Source organism: Sapajus apella, unplaced genomic scaffold, assembly GCF_009761245.1.
Source record: "Sapajus apella isolate SASKATOON/1434 unplaced genomic scaffold, GSC_monkey_1.0 scaffold54, whole genome shotgun sequence".
Lineage (NCBI taxonomy): Eukaryota > Metazoa > Chordata > Mammalia > Primates > Cebidae > Sapajus > Sapajus apella.
Window position 1 is genome coordinate 9,327,076 of NW_022436994.1, and position 26,165 is coordinate 9,353,240.

At 50.5% G+C, this 26,165-nt stretch overlaps 1 protein-coding gene across 1 annotated transcript; it reads right to left on the minus strand.

The window, feature by feature from the left end:
• Positions 1-203: 203 nt before the first annotated feature.
• Positions 204-25,709, minus strand: RAMP3 (receptor activity modifying protein 3). Its single transcript, XM_032244286.1, has 3 exons — positions 25,597-25,709; positions 7,137-7,269; positions 204-1,298 (listed from the first exon to the last, which is right to left on the minus strand). The coding sequence occupies exons 1-3, from the start codon at positions 25,652-25,654 to the stop codon at positions 1,043-1,045; spliced, it is 447 nt and encodes a 148-aa protein (XP_032100177.1). The 5' UTR covers positions 25,655-25,709; the 3' UTR covers positions 204-1,042.
• Between the last annotated feature and the right edge of the window lie 456 nt (positions 25,710-26,165).

Here is a 26,165-nt window from a genome sequence, read left to right on the forward strand (position 1 = left end):
AGTGCACAGGGGGCTGCGAGCAGCTAGGCAAGTCCCTCCTGCGGCCAGGCCCTCTCTTATTGGAACACTCTCTGAGCCCCCGGAGCGCGACATTCTGGGATTCCAGGACCTCAGTTGTTCCCTATCTGTACAATATATACAGGGGACTCATCAGTCCCAAGAGACCCACCATCTCTCTGAATAACATGAAATAAAACAGGAAATTCCAGAAGTAAGGTGACTTTACTCAGATAACACACAGAGGGCAGCAGATAGAGGCCACAAGCTCATGGGATGCCATTCCAAATGGCCCCTCACCCACAAAGGAGCCCCTGTAGCAAAAAGGCCCAGGCACCATCCACACAACAAGCCCCGGTAAGGGACTTGGACCCACCCTCACTCCAGCCTGTGGTCATGCACACAGCCCATAGTGGGCACAGCATCATGATGGAACAGACTGTGCAGGCCACGTGTGGCTCCGGGGAACCCCCGGCCCGTCCCTCCTCCTCCCGGCCTTTCCAGTTGTCTGCTCACCAGGAGGGCTAGGAGTTCACAGCACAGAACGTCTTCTAAGAGCCCCTGCCTGTCTTTCTACCTAGGTGTAGGCAGGGGCTGGGGCTGGGGCTGGGTCAGGAGCCAAGGCAGGAGCCAGAGATGGGGTCAAGCCAGGAGACCTAGTCTAAGCAGGGCCCAGACTGGGGCTAAAGCTAGGCTGGATTCTATGCTAAGAAATGGCATAGAAAGCTCCAGGCAGAGGCTCCTGCCCAGCCTGCGGAACACAGGATGTAGCAGGCGGTTTCTGTGCCCAGCATACAAGCTCTGGCCTTATATTTTCCTTCACTGGCCCTAGAACAAGCAAAGAGCTTGGGCAGGCAGCCTGAGCCCCAGCCAGGAAGCAGGCTGGCCTTGAGGGAGCAGGTCAGCCCAGGAAGGGAGGGGTCTGCCCACGACTGGGTGGGGTGTGGCCACAGTGGCTGGGCATTGGTGGCATCCAGCCGCTCTCCCATCCCAGGGAGCTTTCTTCCAGCCTGCCAGGTGTGACCCCTCGGTCTCACCCGGACCCTCACAGCAGCGTGTCGGTGCGTTTGCTGCGCCACACCACCAGGCCGGCCATGGCGACAGTCAGAACGACAGGGATAATAATCAGTGGGATGAGAATCTCGTCTGGGGGGTCCTCCAAGCGGACGTTGTCCATGGTGCAGTTGGAGAAGAACTGCCTGTGGATGCTGGTGATAAAGCCCTGGGCCAGGGGGTTGGGCCAGTAGCAGCCCACGATGTTGGCCTCCATCTCAGTGCAGTTGGTGAAACTCTCATAGTACCTGCAAAAGCAGAGGGAGTGACAGTCAGGCTCTCACCATTGCCTCTCACACCTGCCCTGACCCTGAGACCAGGAAGATGGGTGGGGTGGTTTGGGTTCCAACCCACTTGGCCACCTACTCACAGCCCAGCCTTGAAAAAGCCCTGTCCTGGCCACAGGGTCATCTATGCCCATGACCCACTCACTCCCTGTGTCCCCTGCCCACATTTGCATCACGCTGGCCATGACTTGCTGCCTTTGAAGCCATGAGCTCCCAGGATCCAGGGTCTCTGCCCAGCTCTCCCAGACCTCCCAGCACTACCCAGGGCTGCCCAGAGGGCCAAAGGGTGCCTGGATAACAGCCTCTTGGACCTGCAAGGCCTTCATCATCCAGGATACCCTAAAGGCCCGAGACGCAGGTCCACAGAACTGGAGCCTGGACAAGAGGAGAAGGGGCTCTCAGAGGCCAGGGGCCAGCCACCTCCCACAAGTCAGCCTGCCCTCATGTGCCAGTGGTGGAAAAGTGGAAGTCAGACCTATGAGCCCCCGTCCCTTCTGCTGCTCAGAAGTTGCCCCCTTCGGCCCCATCTAGCAGGACACGTGGAGCCCCCTCCTGTGGATCCCCTGTCCATGAGATCAAAGATGGGAAGGGCATTCAGCAAACCACCATGATGCTCCATGTTTGCCCAGCACCGGCTCTGGTCAGTCCTCATGCTGACCAAGGGCTACAGCCACCAGGACCCAGAGGTTAACTCAGCATCAAGGACTTCCCAACCACCACATGGTCCAACGGGCAGCCTGTGGAGGTGATAACCTCCCTGTCATTGGAGTTTGCAAGGCCTAGAGTGGCAGCCACTCATCCAGAATGTTCTAGACTAATCTGGATGGACTCCCACCCAGATGCCACCCGCTCTGTCCAGGGCCAGCATTTCCCCATGTCTGTGCTGCATGAGGACAGATGCAGGAGGTTGAGGGGTCCTGCCCTGGCTCCCCCATGGGAAAGCAGCTCATCTCATCCTTCCTGTGCTGTCCCAGGAGGGAGCCACTGATCTGGCCCATCAACAGGAAAGAGCTGCTTCCTGCATGGAACATCATCTGGGCCTAGATGTCCCAAAGCATCAGGAAGGGTGGGGAACAGGGACTTCTGACCCACTCCACCCAGGGTTCTCCTGGTCTTCCTGCCCCATGCCCCGGACAGGGTCTGGGGAGCCAGCTCCTGACTGGCCCAGCTCCTGACTGATCCAAGGCTGGCTCTCAACACCAACTCTGGAATGCAGGTCAGACATACACCTGTGCCTTTCCAGGTAGTGCCAGCAGAGAATGGCCAGAGCAAAAGGAACAGCCTCAAATCCAGCTACAGAGCTGTTGGCTCTCCTGGGCCTCAGTCAGATGCAGCCCCTGGGACATGCCCAGGCTTTAGAGGCACCTCAACAGCTAGATCCATGGACCTCACTCCCCTGACCTGCTTCTCCCACAGGGCCCCAGATTCAGTGGTTGCTGCCAACCCCACCCCCCGCCAGCTGATCCGGGAGCTGGGGAGCCATCTAACAACACCCTGCAACAGCCTTCACCTTCAGAATTTCCCAGCATCTATGTGTGTGATGAGAGTCACGTGCGGTGACCTCTGTGCCTCCAAAGTCATTCCACTGAACTGCTACCCAGGAATGCCATCTCCAACAACACCCCCAACAACCATCTCCAAGGCTGAAACAAGCCAGACAGACCCTGGAGAAGACCGTCTGTGGACAGCGAGCCTACATGGCAAGAGGAGTGATGTGCAGCCCCAGAACTGTCCCAAGAGGAGTAAGACAGGGCTGAAAGCCCCTGCTGTTCCCAAACCCCACTCACAGCCAGAGCTGGGCCACATGGAGAAACCCACGGGGCAGGGGTAATCCCAGACGGCAGCATGGACAGTGGCTTCAGGCGCAGGATGCAGAGCCAATGTCACAGGGACTCTCCAGCTCCAGCTCAGCCACCCACCATCTCTGTGATGTGGGCCAGGTCATTTATCCTCCCTGGGCCACAGTTTCCTCATCTGTAAGTGGGTAGTAACAGCCAATCAGGTTTTTGAGAGAACCAAATGAGTTGAGGTCTATGTGCCCCAGCAAGTGCCTGGCACAGAGCAGGTCTTGGGGTGAGCCCACCCCAGCTGTTAGTTTTGGGGCAGAGCTGAGCACAGCACCCATCTTTGTGGATCCACAAAATCTCCATTTTTGTCACCTGCAAAAATGCCCACACTCAGTGTTTCTCTAGAAAACCAGGAACAAATTATGATTTATTCATCCCCTGGATAATCTGGGGCCTCCTCGTTCCCCCTTCAGTCCTGCTCCCCAGAGCACCTTCCCTAAAGAAGATGCACCCACAGCCCAGGATGGGAAGGAGAGGGGCCCAGCAGGCTGGAAGCGGGGCAAACCCCCAGTCAGACTCCCTCTCCCCCCACCCACTTCTGGGGTCTTTGCCCACCTTGCTTTACATTTCACCACCTGAGAGTGTGTTCTCAGGCAATACATGCTGCATTTGGAAATCCCATAGCAATGCTCCTTAACTGGGCACAGAAGGAGCCCACCGCTGCTGTTGGAGGGAGGTTCCCAGAAGAAGACACGCTTTGGTTGCCCCCAAGGGACAATGAGACCCCTCCCCAGGGAAAGCCACAGGCAGGCCACGGGAGAGTTTGGGGAATAGGGTCTTCCCAGCCACGACTCCTGATGGGGCCATTATGTGAACCAGTCCTATTGAAGGGAACAAGCCACCTCTCCTTTAAACTCACCAAGACCCACCCTGCTTCAGCGGGGACCAAAGCAGAACAAACATTCAGGGGAAAGAGAGGGGTGTCCTTCATTCTCAACAGAGCTGGGCTGCAGGGCATGGGCAGGTAGTCATCTTGTCAGATAAGCATCAGGTGCCCTCCACGTGGGCCAGGCCTCCTCCACTTGGTGCATGCTGCCATGCTGGGGCTCCCCTCTCCTGCCTTGGCTCTGCTCCCCAAATCTCACAGCTTCCTTCGTCGTGGTTTGCTCCATACCTTGGCGCACAGCCGCCAGAGCTTGAGAAAGGTGTATGGGAATCAGATGCTGGAGGTGCCACACGTCTGACGGTGTTTCCATTTCTCCCTATTTAGTGGACAGATTGGCGGCAAATAGTCCACTAGTTGAGAAACCACAGTCCTTTGAAATTCTCAAATCCTTGCATCCCCTGGTCCTCAGTTTCCAGGGCTGTCGTGGGGGGTCCTGCAGGCCTCTGATCCCCTCATCTCCAATGTGGAGCTCTTTTTTTTTTTCCTCCCTCTGGATAAGTACAGAAGTTTTCCTTTGTTTCCCCAGCTCTGATAGTTGTTTGCCCTCTGAAGATACTGGTAGTGACATTTGCAGTTTTCTTCTTGGTGCATGGCCCCCAGGGATTCTTGGTTCCATCTCTCTGGTCTCTGTCTTTCAGGCTCAGAGCCTTAGATCAGATACTCATGTGGGACATTTTCCTCCCTCGTGCCAGCACTGGGCAAGCCCTCGCTCCTCCCTTGCTCCTGGCAAGGGGCCTGTAACCCTTTATTCTCCTGTTCTCTTTCTAGAATTCCTACTATCTTGGTGTTATGCCTAGACTGACCTCTGACCTCCTAATCATCTTCTCTCTCTCTCTCTCTCTCTCTCTCTCTCTCTCTCTCTCTCTCTCTCTCCGCCCCCCCATTCCTGGGAGATTTTCTCACCATCTCTCTTCTAATCTTTCTATTCCATTTCACTTTTATTTCGTCTTCCATTTCTAAGGCTCTTTCTCTTTCTCATTCATCACATGAGAGATAGTTGCTTGCCCTCTGAAGATACCGGTAGTGACGTGTGAAGTTTTCTTCTTGGTTCATGGCCCCCACGGTTGCTTGGTTTCATCTCTCTGGTCTCTGTCCTTCAGGCTCAGAGCCTTAGATCAGATATCCAGGGACTCTGCTTGGACACTCATGACTGGGAGTGGGGACTGAGAGCTGAAGAGACACTGGGACCCGGCAGAGGGGCTTGTCCCCAGAGCTTCCGGGGGCTGGGTGGGAGGATCACTGCTTCTAGGTCATTCCTCTTGTCTGGTCTCACTCTCCAGAAAGGACAGCTCCAATCCTGCCCGCGACCACCCTCCTGGACCCAGTGGCAAAAGGCAGTGCATGTCAGCCGCTTTCTCCAGCCTCCCTCTCTGAGACACCGTGACCACCTTCTCAATTACTTGGGGAGGCCTGAGACCCTGGTGTCACCAGCTCCAAGAATATGCCTCCAGTGTCCAGCTGGGGTGGAGGAGGGCTCTGGACACCTCACTGCTTCTCAGCCATTCTTGCCACTCTCGGGAGCTCGTGCTGCTGGCCAGGTCTCGGGAGGCCTCCGCAGTGTCAACCTGGCTGTTCCCAGCTCCCCCTTTCCAGCATCAGGTCTGACTTGACCAAGGACACTCAGTCAGTGGCTCTTGTCCACTCATTCGCTGACTCCTAAATGCCCCTCGGGTTGCCTCCGTTCCTGTCCTCCCGATCCAGGGCTGGATGTCCCTATTTAGTCTCTTTACTGAGGCTTTAGCAGGTTACAGAGAGGAGCGAGACCAGAAGCCATGAAGCTATGACCTCCTCCTCCCTGACGCCATCCCCACCCGTGGGTCCACTCCAGGCCTGTGTCCAGGCTCACTGAGATCAGAGAGAGCCTACCAATCCCTTCCTGAATCCCAGCACCCCTTCCCAGCAGACTCAGCATTCCATTCCACTTGGTTCAGCGAGCAGTTCCCTCACGCGGTGGGGCTGCAGGTGTAGCAGTCTCAAGGAGCCAGCTTCTTCTGGGCCACCAGAATGGCCAGGGCCAGGGAGGGTTTCCAGGGCATGGCCATGGTCAGTGTCTACAGAGGGCAGGGGCTGGGGTGCTAACACGCATGTGCCGGCTAACAGGCCAGCACAGCTTGGGTCTGCCAGCAGCCACCGGCAGGGGGCACAAGACTGCAAAGCCAGAGGTGGAGTACCGTGGGCCAGAGGGCGGCGAGGCCGAGAGCCATTTCCAAGGAGGTAAGCAGGTAAAAAACTTGGGAAGTTTCTAGAACAAGGGGCCCTCCCTTCACTATGTGGTGTTGTCCACAATTGAACCTGGTATAAGTCAGTGGGACCCAATTCCTCCAAGTCCTCTGACCACTGAGGACAGACCCAGCTGTGACTGGTGCTGTGAGAAAGACACACATGACAATGTCCACCCAACTCCAGCTTTAAGGAGAGGCAGGACACCCTCCAGGCAAGGCATCCCCCAGGCCAGGGCACCCCCTAGGCTAGAGCAGCACCCGCTCCAGGACAGTCCACCCCCTAGGCCAGGGCACCCCCAAACTGGACACTTCCCAGAGGGGGCACCCTCCAAGCAGAGCATCCCCCAGGAAGGGCACCCCCAGACCAGGGAACCCCCAAACTGGACACTCCCAGGGCAGGGCACTAATATGTTTCAGGAGGAAAAGTGGGCATGGGGAGGATTCCCAAATAACAGAGGAGAGGGAGAAGCAGAGGCAGCATGGAACTGCTAGAACATCAAAGAGTGAGGATTCAGAATGGGGGATAGGAAGCTGGGAAGGTGCTGTGGGTGTGGGGGCACAAATGCCACGGGTTGGGGCAAGGCCTGGGCGGGGCCGTGAGTGAGGTGCTAGCAGGATGTGGGTGGGGTGGCCGGAAACAGGGACAGAGTGTCGGAGGGTGATGGGAAGCCCTGGGCAAAGTGTGGGGCAGTGCATGGAAGGGCTGTGGGCAGCCTATGGTGGGGTATGGGTGGGGCATGGGCGAGGCCTTGGGTAGAGTGTGGTCAGGCCATGGTCGGGCAGTGGTCAGGCAGTGGGCAGCGCCATGGGCAAAGCAGATCCCACGCCCAGCAGTGGCACTCACACGATGAACTCGGAGAGGTTGCACCACTTCCAGACGTCCACCTTGCCCATCATGTCTGCGAAAGCCTTCCCACACAGGGGCAGCCTCTCCAACATGCCTGTCTCGTTGCAGCCGCCCGCTCTGGGACACCCACCTGGAAAGGGGACAGCCGTGAGAATCCCACTGTGGTTCACACTGGGGATGCCAGGACACGGGAGGCCCGAGGGGCCGTTACCTGAGGACTCACTAGCAAGGCTCCATTTGCAAGCCTGAGACCTTTCCAGCAGAATCCTCCACCCTCCGCCCTGACCTGTCAGTGCAGAAAGGAGGCTCCCGCACAGGGACCTGTCCCCAAGACAGGACAAGTCCACCTTTTCACTTCACTGCCTCACAGGCAGTGCCACAGGGAGGGAGTAGGCAGTGATACCCTGGGCCAGACTCCTTGGGGGAGTGGTGAGAGGGTCCCGGGCAGATCAGGACTGGAAAAGAGGCTCCAGCTCCAGCTTAGGAGTCCCGGGGCCTGGGAGCATCCTGAGGACTCTAAGACCTGGGGACCATCCCAATGCCTGCAGGGGTGGCAGAGAGGGCTCTGGGCCAGTAAGGACCACCCGGCCCTCTCAAAGACCCCTCTGATTCTGGGAAACCGGGGACTGAGGCCACTGCAGGGACTCACTTTCCCAGCAATGGGAATGAGTCCTTTGGACCTTCTCGGGGTCTGACACAAGCTGCTTGTCCCAGGATTTCCCCACTGCCCTTCCAACCTCTGCCCACTGACATATCCCATCCCCTCCTCTTCCACCTCACGCCTTCGCTCCACACATTTCCCCATGGGGTACATCCTCCCTCCCACGGAGAAGTGCGCCCTGTCCTTCAGGACCTGTCTCCACGGTCATCTTATTTCCACATCACAGGACCTCCCTGCTCCTAAACTTCCCTCAGCTGACCTCTGCTTTGGCACTCATCAACTCATCAGATACTCAAGAGAGAGCCCAGGCATATGCGTCCTGGGTGTGTGTGTGTGTGAGTACGCACGCGCACGCACAGCCCCGCTACCTGTGTCTTGGTGCGTGTGCATGTGTGTAGGTACACAGCCCTGCCATCTACGTCTTAGTGTGTGTGTGTATGCATGCATGCGCACGTGTGTACGCAGCCTTGTCATCTGTGTTCTGGCAGCTGAAGCTGGGTTAGAGGAGATCCCATGAAGAAGCGGATAAGGGTTAAGAGAACTGGCATGCTCAGCCCACCCCCACTGCAGCAGGATGCCTGGACCACAGCTGAGGAAGTGACTGTGCAGACCACCCCGTGAGTGACGCCAAGGCCACAATGGAGCTACTGGGGGACAGGAGAGTGGCAAGAGTGAGTAGCGTAAGGCTGCAAGGAGTGAGTGCGGATAAGAAGCCACGTGGTGTAGATCAGCCCGAGCTGCAGGTGTCCACTGCGGGCAGGGAGGAGGCATTCACCTGGTAAGGGGCATGGCCCAGATCACCTGCTGCAAGAAGCAGAGCTGCCTTCCTCTGTGTCTGCCAAGGAGGCTGAGACATGAGAATCACTTGAACTCAGGAAGGGGAGGTTGCAGTGAGCCAAGATGATGCCACTGTACTCTAGCCTGGGTGACAGAGCAAGACTCAGTCAAAAGAAAAGAAAGAAGAGAAGAGAGGAGGGGAGGAGAGAAGAAAAGAAACCCAACAAGGCGGTCTAGCCTTCTGAGATGGTGGTATAAGGAACTCATCCTAAAGGCACGCATCCAATGAAGATTATTCAAGAAAATCTATTACATCTCAGGAAAAATAGTGAGAATCTGTGATATTTTAGCTGCAACCTGCTCTCACTCCACCCCCCGGTTCTGGCTGTAGAGTCTGTACTCCAGTGGGTGCAATCACAAGTGGGGGTTCTCTCTACCCCAGCTCCCAGTCCTGGGCTACAGTTTCACCCTGGAATGGCAGACATGTCCATCCCAGCTCCATGTTGCAGGAGGTCTCTTCATTCTGGGCAGATGAGGCTAGAGGACTGAGGCTCCCTGCCCCTCCCAGTCCCCACTTCTAAGATGGAGGCTCTGCCCCAGGCATGGCAGGCCAAGAGTAATGGGCCCCAACCACCCCACCCCAGCTCACTGTTCCACACTGGGAACAGCAAGCCAAGACTAGGAACTACAGTCCCTCTCATGGGTGCCTGCTTGTGGGGCAGGGATGTCATTCTGCAGAAGCAGGCCATTGCCCTAACCCCAAGTCCAATACAGGGCCAGGACCTGCCCAGGGGAAGAGGCAGGCTGTACGGAGAGACAGATATTTCCACAGCTCTTGCAGAAGGAACTGACTACATTTGGAACAGAGCAGAAGTCCATGCCTAAGGGTGTGGTCAAAAACAATGGATGCAGGCATGGCATCCCACACCTGTAATCCCGTCACTGTGGGAGGCTGAGGTGGAAGGATTGCTCAAGCCCAGGAGTTTGAGGCTACAATGAGCTATGATCATCCCATTGCACTACAGCCTGGGTGACACAGCAAGACTTTGTCTCAGAAAAGAATAATAATAAATAAAATAATTTTCTTAAAAAGAAAAAAAAATCAAAAAAGACATGAGACTTTGTTAAAGCCTTAATAGATTTTAAAGGATCATATAATGTCCTCTGACCACAATGGAATAAAATTAGGAATCAAAAATAAGCCTGGGCGTGGTGGCTCACACCTATAATCCCAGCACTTTGAGAGGCCAAGGTGGACAGATCACCTGAGATCCAGAGTTCAAGACCAGCCCAACATGGAAAAACCCCATTTCTACTAAAAATACAAAAATTAGCTGGGCACGGTGGTACAGAACTGTAGTTTCAGCTACTTGGGAGGCTATGGCAAGATAATCACTTGAACCCAGGAGGTGGAGGCTGCAGTGAGCAGAGATCACACTATTTTACTCCAGCCTGGGTAACACATGAAACTCCGTCTCAAAAAAAAAGAAAAGAAAGAAATCAGACCAACAGCATCCTGATTCCAAAACCCGGCAGAGACTCAACAAGAAAAGAAAACTTCAGGCCAATATCCATGATGAATATAGAGCAAAAATCTTCAATAAAATACTGACAAGCCGATTGCAACAGCACATCAAAAAGCTTATCCACCATGATCAAGTAGGCTTCATCCTGGGGATGCAAGGCTGGTTCAACATACGCAAGTCTATAAACGTAATTCACCACATAAACAGAACCAAAGACAAAAAACCCATGATTATCTCAATTGATGCAGAGAAGGTCTTTGACAAAATTCAACAGCCCTTTATGCTAAAAACCCTCAATAAGCTAAGTATTGATGGAACATATCTCAAAATAATAAAAGCTATTTATGACAAACCAACAGCCAATATCATACTGAATGGGCAAAAACTGGAAGCATTCCCCTTGAAATGTGGCACCAGACAAGGATGCCCTCTCTCACCACTCCTATTCAATATAGTACTAGAAGTTCTAGCCAGAGCAATCAGGCAAGAAAAAGAAATAAAGGGCATTCAAACAGGAAAGGAGGAAGTCAAATTGTCTCTATTTGCAGACGACATGATTTTATATCTAGAAGACCCCATCGTCTCAGCCCAAAATCTCCTGAAACTGATAAGCAACTTCAGCAACGTCTCAGGATACAAAATCAATGTGCAAAAATCACAAGCATTCCTGTACACCAATAACAGACTTAAAGAGAGCCAAATCAAGAACAAACTTCCGTTCACAATTGCCACAAAGAGAATAAAATACCTAGGAATACAACTTACAAGGAATGTAAAGAACCTCTTCAAGGAGAACTACAAGCCACTGCTCAACGAAATAAAAGAGGACACAAACAGATGGAGAAACATTCCATGTTCATGGTTAGGAAGAATCAATATCGTGAAAATGGCCATACTGCCCAAAGTAATTTACAGATTCAATGCTAGCCCCATCAAGCTACCAATGACCTTCTTCGCAGAACTGGAAAAAACCACCTTAAACTTCATATGGAACCAAAAGAGAGCCCGCATAGCCAAGTCAATTCTAAGCAAAAAGAACAAAGCGGGAGGCATCACACAACCGGACTTCAAACTATACTACAAGGCTACAGTAATCAAAACAGCATGGTACTGGTACCAAAACAGAGATATAGACCAATGGAACAGAACAGAGGTCTCAGAGGCAACACAACATATCTACAACCATCTGATCTTTGACAAACCTAACAAAAACAAGCAATGGGGAAAGGATTCCCTGTTCAATAAATGGTGTTGGGAAAGCTGGCTAGCCATGTGCAGAAAGCAGAAACTGGACCCCTTCCTGACACCTTACACTAAAATTAACTCCAGATGGATTAAAGACTTAAACGTAAGACCTAACACCATAAAAACCCTAGAAGAAAATCTAGGCAAAACCATTCAGGACATAGGTGTAGGCAAGGACTTCATGACCAAAACACCAAAAGCATTGGCAACAAAAGCCAAAATAGACATATGGGACCTAATCAAACTCCACAGCTTCCTCACAGCAAAAGAAACAGTCATTAGAGCAAATCGGCAACCAACAGAATGGGAAAAAATTTTTGCAGTTTACTCATCTGACAAAGGGCTGATATCCAGAATTTACAAAGAACTAAAACAGATTTACAAGAAAAAAACTAACAAGCCCATTCAAAAGTGGGCAAAGGATATGAACAGACACTTTACAAAAGAAGACATACATGAGGCCAACAAACATATGAAAAAATGCTCATCATCACTGGTCATCAGAGAAATGCAAATCAAAACTACATTGAGATACCATCTCACACCAGTTAGAATGGCAATCATTAAAAAATCTGGAGACAACAGATGCTGGAGAGGATGTGGAGAAATAGGAACACTTTTACACTGTTGGTAGGAGTGTAAATTAGTTCAACCATTGTGGAAGACAGTGTGGCGATTCCTCAAGACCTAGAAATAGAAATTCCATTTGACCCAGCAATCCCATTACTGGGTATATATCCAAAGGATTACAAATCGTTCTACTATAAGGACACGTGCACACGAATGTTCATTGCAGCACTGTTTACAATAGCAAAGACCTGGAACCAACCCAAATGCCCATCGACCATAGACTGGATAGGGAAAATGTGGCACATATACACCATGGAATACTATGCAGCCATCAAAAACAATGAGTTTGTGTCCTTTGTAGGGACATGGATGAACCTGGAAACCATCATTCTCAGCAAACTGACAGAAGAACAGAAAATCAAACACCGCATGTTCTCACTCACAGGCGGATGTTGAACAATGAGAACACATGGACACAGGGAGGGGAGCACTACACACTGGGGTCAGTTGGGGGGAAATGGGGGGGACAGTAGGGGGTGGGGAGCTGGGGAGAGATAGCAAGGGGAGAGATGCCAGATGTAGGTGACGGGGAGGAAGGCAGCAAATCACACTGCCACGTGTGTACCTATGCAACAATTTTGCATGTTCCTCACATGTACCCCAAAACCTAAAATGCAATAAAATAAATAAATGGGAAAAAAAAAACTCTTCATGAGAGGAAAAAAAAAAAGAAAGAAATCAAAGACAGAAATAATTTAGGGAAATTCACAAATAAGTAGAAAATAAACAACATATTCCTAAATAACCAATGGGCCAGGAAGATTTCACGAGGGAAATTAAATAAGATTTTTAGATGAATAAAAGTAAAAGACACAATATACGAAGGCTTAGAGGGATGCAGCTAAAACAGTACTTAGAGAAAAATTTTAGCTGTAAAAACTTATATTAAGATTTTTTAAAAGGCTGGACATGGTGTCTCACTCTTATAATCCCAGGTGGGTTGGCTTGTAGCTGGGAGTTCTTGACTGGTCTGGGCACCATAGCAAACCCTCCATCTCTACAAAATAAAAATGTTTTAATTAGCCAGGCATAGTGGCACACCTATAGTCCCAGCTACTAGGGATAAGGAGGTGGGAGGATCGCTTGAGCCTAAGAGTTCATGGCCGAAATGAGCCATGATCACACCACTGCACTCCAGACTCTATCTCTTAAAAAATAAAATAAAATAAAAAGAAGAAAGAAGAAAGATCTCAAATCAATTACCTAACCTTCCACTCTAAGACACCAGAAAAAGAATATCAAACTAAGCCTAAAGACAGCAGAAGAAAGGAATAAATTAAGATTAAAGGAGAAATTAATGAACTACAAAATAGAAAAAAATCAACAAAACCAAAAGCTCATTCTTTTAAAAGATCAACAAATTGACAAAACTTTAACTAGACTTACTGGGAAGAAAAGAAAGAGACTGAAATTGCTAAATCAGGGATGAAAGAGGGGATGTCGCTGCATCACTACCTGTGTTTGAGAAATAAAAAAGATTATATGCAAATACTATGAACTACTGTATGCCAACAAATTAGATAATGTCGATGAAATGGACAAATTCCTAGTAAGACGTTGTTATGGAATGAATCATGTCTCCGCTAAAAGAGATATGTGAAAGTTCTAACCCTTAGTTCAGCTCAGATTCTGATCTTACTTGGAAATAGGGTTTTTACAGAGGTAATCAAGTTAAAACTAGGTCATGTGGGTAGAACCTAATCCAACATGACTGGTATATTCTAAAAAAGGAGAAATATGGACCCAGAGAAAGACACGCACAGAAAGAAGATGATGTGAAGACACATAGGGAGAAGACGACAGATGGAGGCAGAGATGGGAGGGATGCTACCACAAGCCAAGGAATGCCTGGGGTCACCAGAAGCTTGGAAGAGGCTGGGAAGGAATGCCCAACACCTGGGTTCTTCTGGCCTCCAGAATGGGTTTTAAGCCACCCAGCTTGTGGTACTTTGTTATGACAACCCTAGGAAGCTATTAAAGACATAAACTACTGAAACTGGTTCAAGAAGACATCAAAAATCTGAATAGGTCTATAGTAAGTAAAGAGATTGAATTTGTAATTTTAAAATTTCTCCCAAAGACAATCCCAGGTGTAGATGGCTTCTCTGGCAAATTCTACCAAACATTGAAAGAATAGTTAAGAGAAATGATTCACAAACTCCTATAGAAAACAGAACAAGCAGCACTTCCCTATTCTGAAACTTGGTCTCTGAAGCCATTATAATCTTGACAGCAAAACCAGACAAAGACATCATAAGAAAAGAAATGTATAGGCCAATATTGCTTCTGAATATAGATATAAAAACCTTTGATACTAGCAAACTTAATCCAGCAACATATAAAAAGGATTATACACCATGACCAAGGTTTTATCTCAGGAATGCAAGGGTGGTTCAACATAAGAAAGTCAATTCATGTAATACATCACATTAATGAAATAACGTGATCATCTCAATTGATGCAGAAAAAGCATTTGACGAAATCCAATGTCCTTTCATAATTAAAAGACACTCAATATATTAGGAATGGAATGGAATGGAATTTCCTCAATATGATAATGACCATATATGAAAAGCCCAGAGTTCACATAATCAATGATAAAAGTCAAAGCTATTCCTCTAAGATCAGGAACAAGACAAGGACGCCTGTTTTCAACACTTCCATTCAACATAGCACTGGAAGTTCTAGCCAGAGCAATTATGCAAGAAGTGAAATAAAAAGCATCCAAATTAGAAAGAAAGAAGTAAAACTATCTCTATTCACAGATGACATAATTTTATATGTAGAAAATCTAAAAGAATCAACATGCAGACCCACACAGTGAGAGAGAGAGAGACTGTTACCGCTAACAAACTAGCTCAGCAAAGTTGCAGTGTACAAAATCAACACACAAAAATATGTTGTATTTCTGTGCATTAGCAATGAATGGTCCAAAAAGGAAACGAAGAAAACAATTCCAATACAATCAAAAAGAATGAAATTCTTAGTAAAGAAGTATAATTAAAAAGGACAAAACTTGTACTCTGAAAAGTATAAAACATTTGATTTTTTGAGGCACGGTCTCACTCTGTCACCCAGGCTGGAGTGCAGTGGTACTATCTCGGCTCACTGCAACATCCACCTCCCCGGTTCAAGGGATGCATGCCTCAGCCTCTCAAGTAGTCAGGATTACAGGCACCCACCACCACACCAGCTAATTTTTGTATCTTTAGTGAGAGATAGGGCTTCTCCATGTTGGCCAAGCTGGTCTTAAACTCCTGACCTCAGGTGATCCACCCACCTCGGCCTCCAAAGTTCTGAGATTACAGGCATGAGCCACTGCGCCCAGCCTGTTGAAAGAAATTTTAAAAGAGCTACCTAAAAAGAAAGACATCATATGTTAACACATTGGAACACTAATTGTTGTTAAGATGTCAGTACTACCTAAAGTGATATACAAACTCAAGCAATCCCTAACAAAACCGCAGCTGGCCCGTTGCAGTAATTGATAAACTGATTCAAGAGTTTCTGTGGGAAAGCAAGGGACACAAAATAGCCAAAACAATCATGAAAAAGAACAAAACTGTAGGACTCACACATCCCAGTCTTACAACTTACAACATGGTAACAGTAATCCAGACAGCATGGTACCGGCATAAGGTTGGATAAATAGACCAATGAAATAGAATTCAGAGTCCTGGAATACACTCTCACACTTACGATAAATTGATTTTCTACAGAGATACCAAGACAATTCACTAGGGAAATCATATTCTTTTTCAACCAGTGGTACTGGGGCAACTGGATACACGCTTGCAAAAGAAGAGAGTCAGACCCTTCTCACCTCAAACACAAAAATCAACTCAGAATGGATCACAGACCTACATGTAGAGCTAAATTATAAAACTCTTAAAATATCCAGCTACTCAGGGGGCTGAGGCACAAGAATCGCTTGAACCTGGGAGGCAGAGGTTGCAGTGAGCTGAGACTGCACCACTGCACTCCAGCCTGGGCAACAAAGCGAGCCTCTGTCTTGAAAAATAAATAAAAATAGGGCAATAGATGCAGCAAACCACCACTAGGGCACCTATATACCCATCTAACAAACCTGCACGGTCTGCACATGTACCCCAGAACTTAAAGTATAATAAATTAATTTTTAATTAAATACATAAATAAATAAAACTTTTAGAAAAATGCAGGAGAAAATCTTTGTGCCCTTGTGTGAGAAAAAGCCTTCTTATACATGACACCAAAAGCCCAAGAAATAAAAGAAAAATAGATGAATTAGACACATCAAATTTTAAAACTTCTGTACTTCAAAGGATAGCATCAAGAGAGTGAAAAGACAACCCACAGAATGAAAGAAAATATATGCAAGTCATATATTTGATAAAAGGCTTGTATCCTGGTTACATAAAAAATTCTTACAACTCCATAACAAAGGGGAAAATAAACGAATTAAAAATGGGCAAAGGATCTGAATAGACATTTCTATAAAAATATATACAAATGGTCAATAAGCACATGATTGTCTTTAATCAACATCGTTAAGTGTCAGGGAGGTGCAAATCAAACCACAATCAGACAACACTCAGAGCCACCAGAATGGCTATCATCAAAAAGGGAGTCAGACATGATGGTACAGGCGTGTAACCCCAGCCACTTAAAAGGTTGAAGTGGGAGGTTGTCTTGAGGAGTTCAGGGTTGTAATGAGCTATGATTGCACCACTGCACTCCAGCCTGGGCAGCAGAGTGAGGCCATATCTCAAAAAAAAAAAAAAAAAGTTGGTGAGGACATGCAGAAATTGGAACCTTTAAGAATTACTGCTGATTGGAATGTAAAATAAAGCAGCCACATTGGAAACAAGTCTAGCAGTTTCTCAAAATGGTAAACATAGAGTTACCATATGACTCCACAGTTCCACTCCTAAATTTATACCGCACATGTTCACATAAAAATTTTTACAGGAAGGTTCATAACAGCATCATTTATAATAGCCAAAGGAAGAAACCATGTCCACCAACTGATGAATGGCTAGAATGTGGCATATCCATGCCATAGAGTATTATTTGTACATAAAACAGTGAAGTGCTAATACACACCACAGCATAAATGAACCTTAAAAACATTCTGCTGTGAGAGAAGCCAGTCACAAAATCTCACATATTGTATGATTCCATTTACACAAAACGTGCAGGATAAGCAAATCTAGAGACAGTAAACATATCAGTGATTCCTTAAGGCTCAGGGGGTTGGAGAAAATAGGGAGGGACTGCTAAAGGGTAGGGGGTTTATTTTTGTGGCGACAATGACGTTCTATAATTGATTATAGTGATGGTTGCAAAATTCTGTGAGTGTAGTAAAAAACACTGATGTATACTTTAAGTGGGTGAACTGTGTGGTGTGTGAATTATATCTCAATAATGCTGGCTTCTTAAGGCATAATAAAAACTTTTTCAAATACACAAGAGGTGAAAGGAAATATCACCCACACACTCAGACTATAAGTAATGTTTAGGATGCCCCTTAGGGACAAGGGAAGCCTGTCAGAAGCCAATATGGACCTATGCAATGGCATGGAGGACACCAGAAATTTTGACTATGTAAGTAAATGTATAGAATTTTTCTCAATATTTAAATTCTGTAAAAGATAATAATCATGTGTTGCGAGATTTATAACTTTGGTTCAGGTAAAATGTATGACAACAATGGCATAAAGATCAGGAAAGGAGAAAAGGCAGGTTCTTAGGCTATCCATGAATCGGCGTAATGTCACATGAAGACAGATTCATAAGTTAAAGATGTATGCCACAAACCCTGAAGCAACCACTGGAGTAACCAAAAAAAAATAAAAAAAAGAATTACATCCAATTTGCAACAATGGAGGAGGAGAAGGGCAAGAGAGAGAAGAAATGGTGTAATAACAATAAATACTAAATACTAAGTCCAAAAGAAGGCAGAAAAGGAGAAAAGGGAGGGAGAGAATTAATGGTACAATGGTAGATTTAAATCCAACCATATCGACAATCAAATTGAAAGTAAATGATCTAAGCACTTCAACTAAGAAACAAAGATTGTCAGATGAGAACAAAAAGGAAGGCCCAACAGTAGGCTGCTAACAAGAACCCAACTTTAAATGAAAAGACTCAAATAGGTTCAAAATGAAAGAGTGGGAGAAGGCACAACTTGCTACCACTAATCAAAAGAAAGATGCAGTGGGACCATATTAATATCAGACAAAGAGTGTTTTAGAGCAAAAAATATTACTAGAGACTCTAAAGAGTCTTTTCAATACAATAAAGGACTCAATTCATCAAGAACCCTAAATATTTATGCACCTAATAACAGCGTCAAAACACACATGGCAAAAACAGAGCTACAAGAAGAAAATTACAAATCCACAATTACAATTGGAGAATTCTTTTCTTTTTTCTTTTGAAACAGGGTCTCACTCTGTCACCAAGACTGGAGTACGGTGTCGTGATCATGGCTCGCCGCAGCCTTCACTGCCTGGGCTTTAGCGATCCTCCCACCCCAGCCTCCTGCGTAGCTGGGACCACAGGCATGTACCACCACACTCGGCTAATTTTTTTTTAGTCATTTGTAAAGACAAGATCTCATATTACCCAGGCTGGGCTCCAAAGATCCTCTCACCTTGGCCTCCCAAAGTGCTGGAATTAAAGGCACGAGCCACTGCACCCAGCCAACAGTTGGAGACTACTCCTCTTTCAATAATTTACAGAGCAAACAGATAAAAATCAGGAAGCTAATAGAAAACATGAACAGAGGAGGAGCAGAGGTGTCCAGGACACAGGCAGGAGGACAGTGGAGCTGGGCATACTGTGGACAGGCAGGGTGCACACCAGCGTTGGGGTAAAGGGAAGAAGAAGTGACTTTGGAAAGGTCGGCCTAGGGCAAGGTTGAAGCAAGACGCACAGGTCTTCAGAGTGTATTTAAAGTCTAATAGAAAGGCAGAAGTGGGTTTTCAGCCACAGGATTCTCCCACTTAGCCCACATAGGGCCTCTGAGTCTTCACATCATGGAGTCCTGGGCAAGCACCAGCCAGGACTGGAGCTGGCATCCCTTCAAGAGAAGCCTGTTCCCTCTCTGCAGGAAGGGAGGCCTGTGTCCTTCTGAAGCTTGACCATGCCACCCTCCAGATGCCCTGCCAGCACAGAGCCAGAAGGCAGAGACCTCAGCCCATTGAGCTCCTGATTTGCTGTGTGACTCCAAGCAGGGCCGTTCACCTTTCTGGGCCTCTGTCTCCCCATCTGTAAAGAAGAGTGATTCTGATTCTGTGTGTTTTCATTGGTTAATAATTGTGCACCTACAAAATCTCTCTCAAGGTTAGTCTCCACTGGGCCCCAACTTCATGTCCCCACCACTGCTGCCCCAGGCTCCAGCTTGCCCCACTCATGAGCTGCTGCTCCAGGACCCTCTGGCTGCTGGCAGCACGTGCCCCTCCTCCTCCACAATCAGACTGTCCCCCTCACCACAGCCTCCTTCCTGGACGACAGCAGCTCCCGCTTCTGTGTGTCTCAGGCTGTTAACCCCAGGTTCTATTTTAGCACAACTCTAGACTCTGAAGTGCTTTAAAGGAACCAATAGCCGGGCGCAGTGGCTCAAGCCTGTAATCCCAGCACTTTGGGAGGCCGAGGCGGGTGGATCACGAGGTCATGAGATCGAGACCATCCTGGTCAACATGGTGAAACCCCGTCTCTACTAATAAAAAAAAAAAAAAAAAAAGGAACCAATAAATAATAAAAGACTCAAAAGTGAAGCCATTCTGCTACGAGGCTGGTGAGGGCCGTCATTCATGACCCCACTCTGAAAGCCCTCAGGCTTGGGGGCTCTATCCCTAGCTCCTCTGCGCACTGTCATCTTTCAGGGCAGCCACCAGAGGTAGAACAGACCAGCAAAGTCAACTGCACACTAGGCTCACCCAGGCCACAGCCCAGGCCTCTTGCATGGGAGCCTCTGGGGTGTGAAGCCAGATTCATGTTTGTTAAAACCCCCAAGTGATTCTGACGTGGGGTCAAGGCTGAGACTGAGAGATGGAAAGCCATGTGTCTCCACTCAGATATGCAGGCCATCACCTGAAGACCTCCAGCAATGTAGATTCCAGTCCAACAGGCTTGAGGGCCGGAGCACTGATCTCTGCAAGCTCCAGGCAAGCCCCTCTGCAATTCCGAGGAAACACTACAAGGAGTACGGGCATGGGGGATGGGAGAGCAGCAAGCAGGAGCCAGGAGGCTCCAGGTGCTCACCTCAGCTCTGCCCTGGACCCTGACACTCACTCACTCACTCCTCTGAGCCTCAATGTCCCCATCCAGAAACGGAACCAGTGGCACCTACCTGACAGACCCTTCCCCCGTTTCTCTTTCCCTTCAGTGCAGCTCTCCACACCCCTCAGTACTGACCAGTGCTCCTGGAATGCCCTGCTCTAAGTGTGGCCCAACCCACCGGGCCCTACAACAGCCAGACCCGGCAGGCACTTAGAGGCTGAAACCCTGTGGTAGGGCGGGTCAGCTGCCTGCTCAGTTAGGCACGGCAAGGGAGTCGAGGTTCAGAACCAGGCCATGTGCCCACAGAGCTGTCTCCAGGTGGCATGTCACCACTGCCTCAGGCTCACACCCTCACCCCAATTCCCGCCCTTGCTCTGCCAAGCAGGGCTTCATCCAAGGCTCACCTCCTTGCCCTGAGGGCTCCTGGCTAGAGTGCTCTACTTGGCCCCAGCCCCTAGCCCCTGCCTTCCTTTCCTTCTCTGCCAAGCCTGGGCCCTGCATTAGATTCTGGAGTACAGGTCGGCATCGATCCTGGGAAGGGCCCAAAAAGCATCATTCCTCCTTCACCACCTCCCTCAGTTTAGAGATGGGGAGATGAAGTCCCAGAAGAAAGCGGCTCTCCCAAGGCCTCCCTCTGCCCCTCCGCTCAACTGCACCTGCCTGCAGGTGGGAAGACAGCTCTGGCATAAGTGACCAAGGGGTGCAAGCCCCAGGGGCTGCATGGAGGCAGATGAGGACTAAGGCAGCCCCGCCCTAAAGTTGCCTCTGCTGTGGGCTCTGAAGGTTTGCCTAGCTGCTCTCCACACCCAGCCCCGTCCTCATCCCTGGGCCTGGTGCCATCCCCCGACAGATTCTCTCAGCACCCTTGCATGGGTCTCCTGAGCTCTGCCCACAATCCTAGTGGGCACAAATCAGGCTAGCCCCACTGTGTCCCTCCTGGCCAGTGCCCACGCCTGCAGCCTGGCCCACCTGAACCCCTAGGTCTGAACCTGGACCCCTTGACCTGGTCCCTCCTCAGCCTGCTCTGCCACCTATCAGACCTCCGAGACCCAGCCCAGTTCTTCCTCCTCCGCCGCCTCCTCCTCGTTCCCCTTCTTTCTCTCTTCCTCCTTCCCCTCTCCCTCTTTACCCTCCTCCCCCTCCCCTGTTTCCTCTCCTCTCCTCTCCTCTTCTTCCTTCTTCCTCGTCCTGGAAGTCAGAACAAATCTGAACCGCTGCCTTCTCCTCCCCAGCCCGTTCCTTGGAGGTGTTTGCTGCAGCCAGCCCAAGCCGTGGCTGTTCCTACCGCCCACCTCCCTAAACAGGGCCTGTGTCTGCTGCATTTTCACATTAACCATGATGTTCTGCCCAGCGTGGTGGCTCACGCCTATAATCCCAGCACATTGGGAGGCCAAGGCGGGAAATCACCTGAGGTTGAGAGTTCCATGCCCGCCCGACCAACATGGAGAAACCCTGTCTCCACTAAAAAATTCAAAATTAGGCCAGGTGTGGTGGGGCATGCCTGTAATCCAAGCACTTTGGAGGCCAAGGCGGGCGGGATCACCTGAGGTCGGGAGTTCAAGACAAGCCTGACCAACGTGGTGAAACCCCGTCTTTAAAAAAAAAAAAAAAAAAAAAAAAATTCAAAATTAGCCGGGCATGGTGGCGCATGCCTGTAATCCCAGCTACTCAAGAGGCTGAAGCAGGAGAATCAGTTGAACCCGGGAGGTGGAGGTTGTGGTGAGCTGAGATGGAGCCATTGCACTCCAGCCTGGGCAACAAGGGTGAAAGTCCGTCTCAAAAAAACAAAAAACAAAAACCATGATGCTCTGAAACACAGTTCTGGGACAAGGTCCTGATAAATATCCATTATCCTCAGACAACTATTATTCTCCCTGAGCCCCTGATCTCCCCCACTGAGCCAGGCAAACAGAGCATCCACTTCCCACCACCCCCAATGCCGGGACATCACCCAGCCCCTCCCCAAGTCTCTACAAACACCAACCCAGGTGGCACAGCTATCTAAAGAGAAGGAAGCATCCCTGGCAACATGCCCCTCCCTGAATCTGTGCATGCCCCAAATCTCTATATACCCCAGAACCTCCACATGCCCCATCGCAAGGGCCTGGGCCAGGCAGATTGTAAATGTGCCTCTGAAGACCACGTGCCATCCTCAGGCAGGTGTTCTGGGATAACTTCTCTGCCCGTGGAGGTGCTATGACGATGCCTGTGACAGCACCAGCCCTGGGAGCTCATTTCTAATGTGCATGAGGCTTGAGAGGCTCCCAGCAAAACCTGACAACACACCCAATGTTAGAACAGCAGTGTAAAGACAGATTCCCGGAAACGCCACAAAAGCGGGCCATTACCAATCAAGCTACTGGCTGCATTAGTAAAGGTCGCAGGAACTGAATCAAAATAGAAATCCATTTTGGTTGGTTTCATGGGGAAACAAAGAACACGCCGGCTGGCCTGTGTTTCTTTTGTCTCAGAGACTTCCAGACGCAGAGAGATGATAAACAGCCAAACAGACGCATTTCCTCGAGAAAGGGCTTTTGTGGCCAGTCATTTGGAAATGAAATACAGGCACTCTCCCCCTCCCTGACAGAAACAGATTATCGACCACACTGGCTGGTGCCTGCAGTGGGCCTGGTCAGTTGACCTTGGGAGGCTGTGGATTCTGGGCGGTTCTGCCCCTGGTCTCTGTGGCTGGGCAACTCCATCTCTACCCTCCAGGCTTCTGTCTCCTTATCCACAGCATGAAGAGTAGGGTCACATAACCTCCAAGGCACCTCCAGCACCAAAACTCTATGGTCCTCTTCTTGGTCAGTCACCACCTTCAAGTTTTTTTTTTGTTTTTTTTTTTTTTTTTTTTTGAGATAGAGTCTTGCTCTTGTTGCCCAGGCTGGAATACAACGGCATAATCTCTGCTCACTGCAACCTCTGCCTCCCAGGTTCAAGCAATTCTCCTGCCTCAGCCTTCCAAGCAGCTGGGATTACAGATGGCCACCTCCACATCCAGCTAATTTTTATATTTTTAGTAGAGACAGAGTTCCACCATTTTGGCCAGGCCAGTCTCGAACTCCTGACCTCGTGAGCCACCCACCTCAGCCTCCCAAAGTGCTGGGATTACAGGTGTGAGCCACTGCGCCCAGCTGATCTTCAGGTCCTTACTTCACCAGAGTTACTGCTATCCAACCACGGCCCGTGGGCCCACATGATTCAGCAGAATCAGTGTGACCACAGGTAACGTGGCAGCAGGACGTCATTACTTTTACTGGTGATAACAATGGTGGTACCATGTTCACACACTTGCACACACAGGCACACACACACACTACGGTGCTCCATCTTCGGGTGCTGTGAGTGAGCCTCATGAAGCCCACTGCCGTCACTGGTGGGTGCCTTCCCAGCCCTCCCCTTGTTTAAGCACGAACCCTTCCACCCCACAATCCCATGCCCAACACAAGGCAACAGGGAAGAAACCGAATGGAATCAAACTGACGGTCTCAGCAGCCCTTTACAGGTTGCTATTATTATATCTACATTGCAGTTGGGAAACTGAGGCTAAGGGCCAGTGAGTGCCTTAGAATCTTGGGATCATGATCAGGATTTTCACCCAGGCCAGAAGAGTCCAGTCAAGGGCTGGGCACCACAGCAAAGCTTCCTGCTGAGTAGACACCTGCCGGACTTCACATCCCTATGGCCCTGCACAGCATCAAATGCTTTCTGAAAAAAGGTTTGGAATTCTTAAAGAAGCCCTAGAGGCCGGCACCCTCCCTGCTGGCCCGCCAGAGCCAGTCCTCACTCAAGAGGAACCCAACCCGCTCCTTCTTCCAGGCACGGCAGCATCCAGGGCAGATGTGGGCTCCAGTCCCACCTCTGACATCGGCCTGTGACCATGAGCAAGTTTTAGCTCTCTCTGAATCTCACTCTAGCCGGGCGAACACTGGGAGGGTCTCCTGAGAAGCTGGACCTGGTCTCCATTCTGTCCAGGGAGCAGGAACCCATGTCCCATTGGAGGGGGACAGTCAGCACCAACACAGCAAGACAAAGAAGTGGCCCTCAGAACCGGGTCCACAAGAGACAGGATTATTAAGAGGGGGGATTCTGTGCAGGCGGAAGTCTGTGGTCCTGCTCAATTCCATACTGGAGGTGATCAGGAGAGCCTCAGCTTCTCCCGGAAAGAATTCAGAGGCCCTTCCTTCCATTATAGGGACCAAGATCTCCCCCTGAGGGGCTCTGACTGGAAGCTTGCTGAAATCCCAAATCAGCATGCTCCTGATTTCAGGAGCTGCCATGCACCTTTGCACTTCAGCACAAATTCCACCACAGTCTGGGCTCCAGCCCTGGGTCACAAAATGAAGCCACACATGAAGGTTCTGCACCCCAAGACCTCCTCAGTGGAAGGAAAATGACTGCTGAGTTTGGTCCACCCTTTCCCACCTCCCTTACCAAAGGCAAAATCATCAAAACAGGCCCAAATCTGCATCTTACAGCCAGGGAGACTGGGGACCACCAGGCCAGGGCCCTCCATCACCAAGGTCCCCCACCACCAGAATTGCCCAGGCTCGGTCACCGCTTAGCGGACCCCAGCGCAGCCCTCAGCAAGTGCTCTTCCCCAACAGCCCTTACACACACACACACACTCTCTCTCTCTCTCTCTCTCTCTCTCTCTCTTCCCCCGCCTTACTTTTTCTTGGATAATTTCTTTAGTAAGATACTTCAAAACAAGCTTTTAGTTTAATCTATTCCCATTTTGTGAGCAATAGCTCTCCCTAGAGTCCTGATTTCTTGCGGAAGAAGGCATTAGGAGAGGAAGGCTGAGAGCGTCGCCCCGCTTTCCCTCTCAGCCAGCTGCAGGACACACACAGGCGTCCACACACTGAAGGGCTCCTCTGGGGGGACCAGCTACCCAGTCCGGAGTCCACCCGGCCACGCCCCTGTGAGTGGTGGGCACGCACTCAATGCCAGGACAGGGAGCTCACTACCTCACACAGGGCCCATCTTGGGGGACAGGGGAAAGGAGCCAGACCTGGTCCACCTCCGCTCACCCACCCTGAGGCGACCCCAGAACAGGGGTGGGGGGACATCACAACTAGGAGGAGCGGGGTCTGCCTGACCCCGCCGGCAAAAGAGCCGGGAGGGGACCCTGTGCCTCCCTTGCCCGCCAGAGTCCTTCGCCCCCAGCTCCTCCCGGGTAGAACCCTCTTGCAGAGCCTGAGGATCCCGCCAGGGCCACTGCGCGCGCCTCCCCAGCTCTGGAGCAAGGGAAGGAGCGCGGCGCAGGTGCAGTAAGGTGCCGGTCCACGCGAGTCCCGTCGACCCCGGGGGTTGGGGGCGCCCCCGGTGCGGGCCGACGCCCCCTTACCGCAGAGCAGCAGCAGCAGCGGGAGAAGTTGCGGGCGCCGCCGCGCTCCCGTCCCCATGGCTGGCCGGCCGCGGCTGGGTCGGGCTCGGTCCAGCTGGGGGCGCGGCTGGGGGGACGCCGGGATGGGGCGGGTGGGGCGGGGCCTCAGGGGGTCCGCCCCCAGGCCGCGCCCCCCAGGCCGCGCCCCCCCAGACCGCGCCTCTGGCCGTGCCCCGACGCCTCCAGAAGGGGGATGCAGGCCCTGCAGGCGCGCCAGGTGGGACGGAGCGGGGCTGGAGTCTGGGCTGGAAGCTCAGCGAGGGTGAGAGTGGGGCGAGGGCTGGGTTACGAGCTGGGGACAAGCTGGGGTAAGGTAGGGTGCGGGCTGATGGGCTCTGAAAGTGGGTCAGGGGTGCTGAGCTGCAAAGGAGCGTTTTGGGGGCAGACTGTAGGGGCAGGCTGGGAGGTGAGCTGGGGTGAGGGTGGGGGCTGACTGATGGTGGGCTGGGGTGCAGGCTGGAGGGACTTGGGGAACTTCCGTCCAGGCTGTGGGGCAGAGTGTGGGGGTAGACCGGGGAGAGTGCTAAGGC

Coding starts and splice junctions, on each gene's coding strand:
- RAMP3 (XM_032244286.1), bottom strand. CDS start 25,654: ATGGGGACGGGAGCGCGGCGGCGCCCGCAACTTCTCCCGCTGCTGCTG. Junction 7,270..25,596: donor GCTGCTGCTGCTGCTCTGCG/GTAAGGGGGCGT, acceptor TCCCCTTTCCAG/GTGGGTGTCCCAGAGCGGGC. Junction 1,299..7,136: donor AACCTCTCCGAGTTCATCGT/GTGAGTGCCACT, acceptor CTGCTTTTGCAG/GTACTATGAGAGTTTCACCA.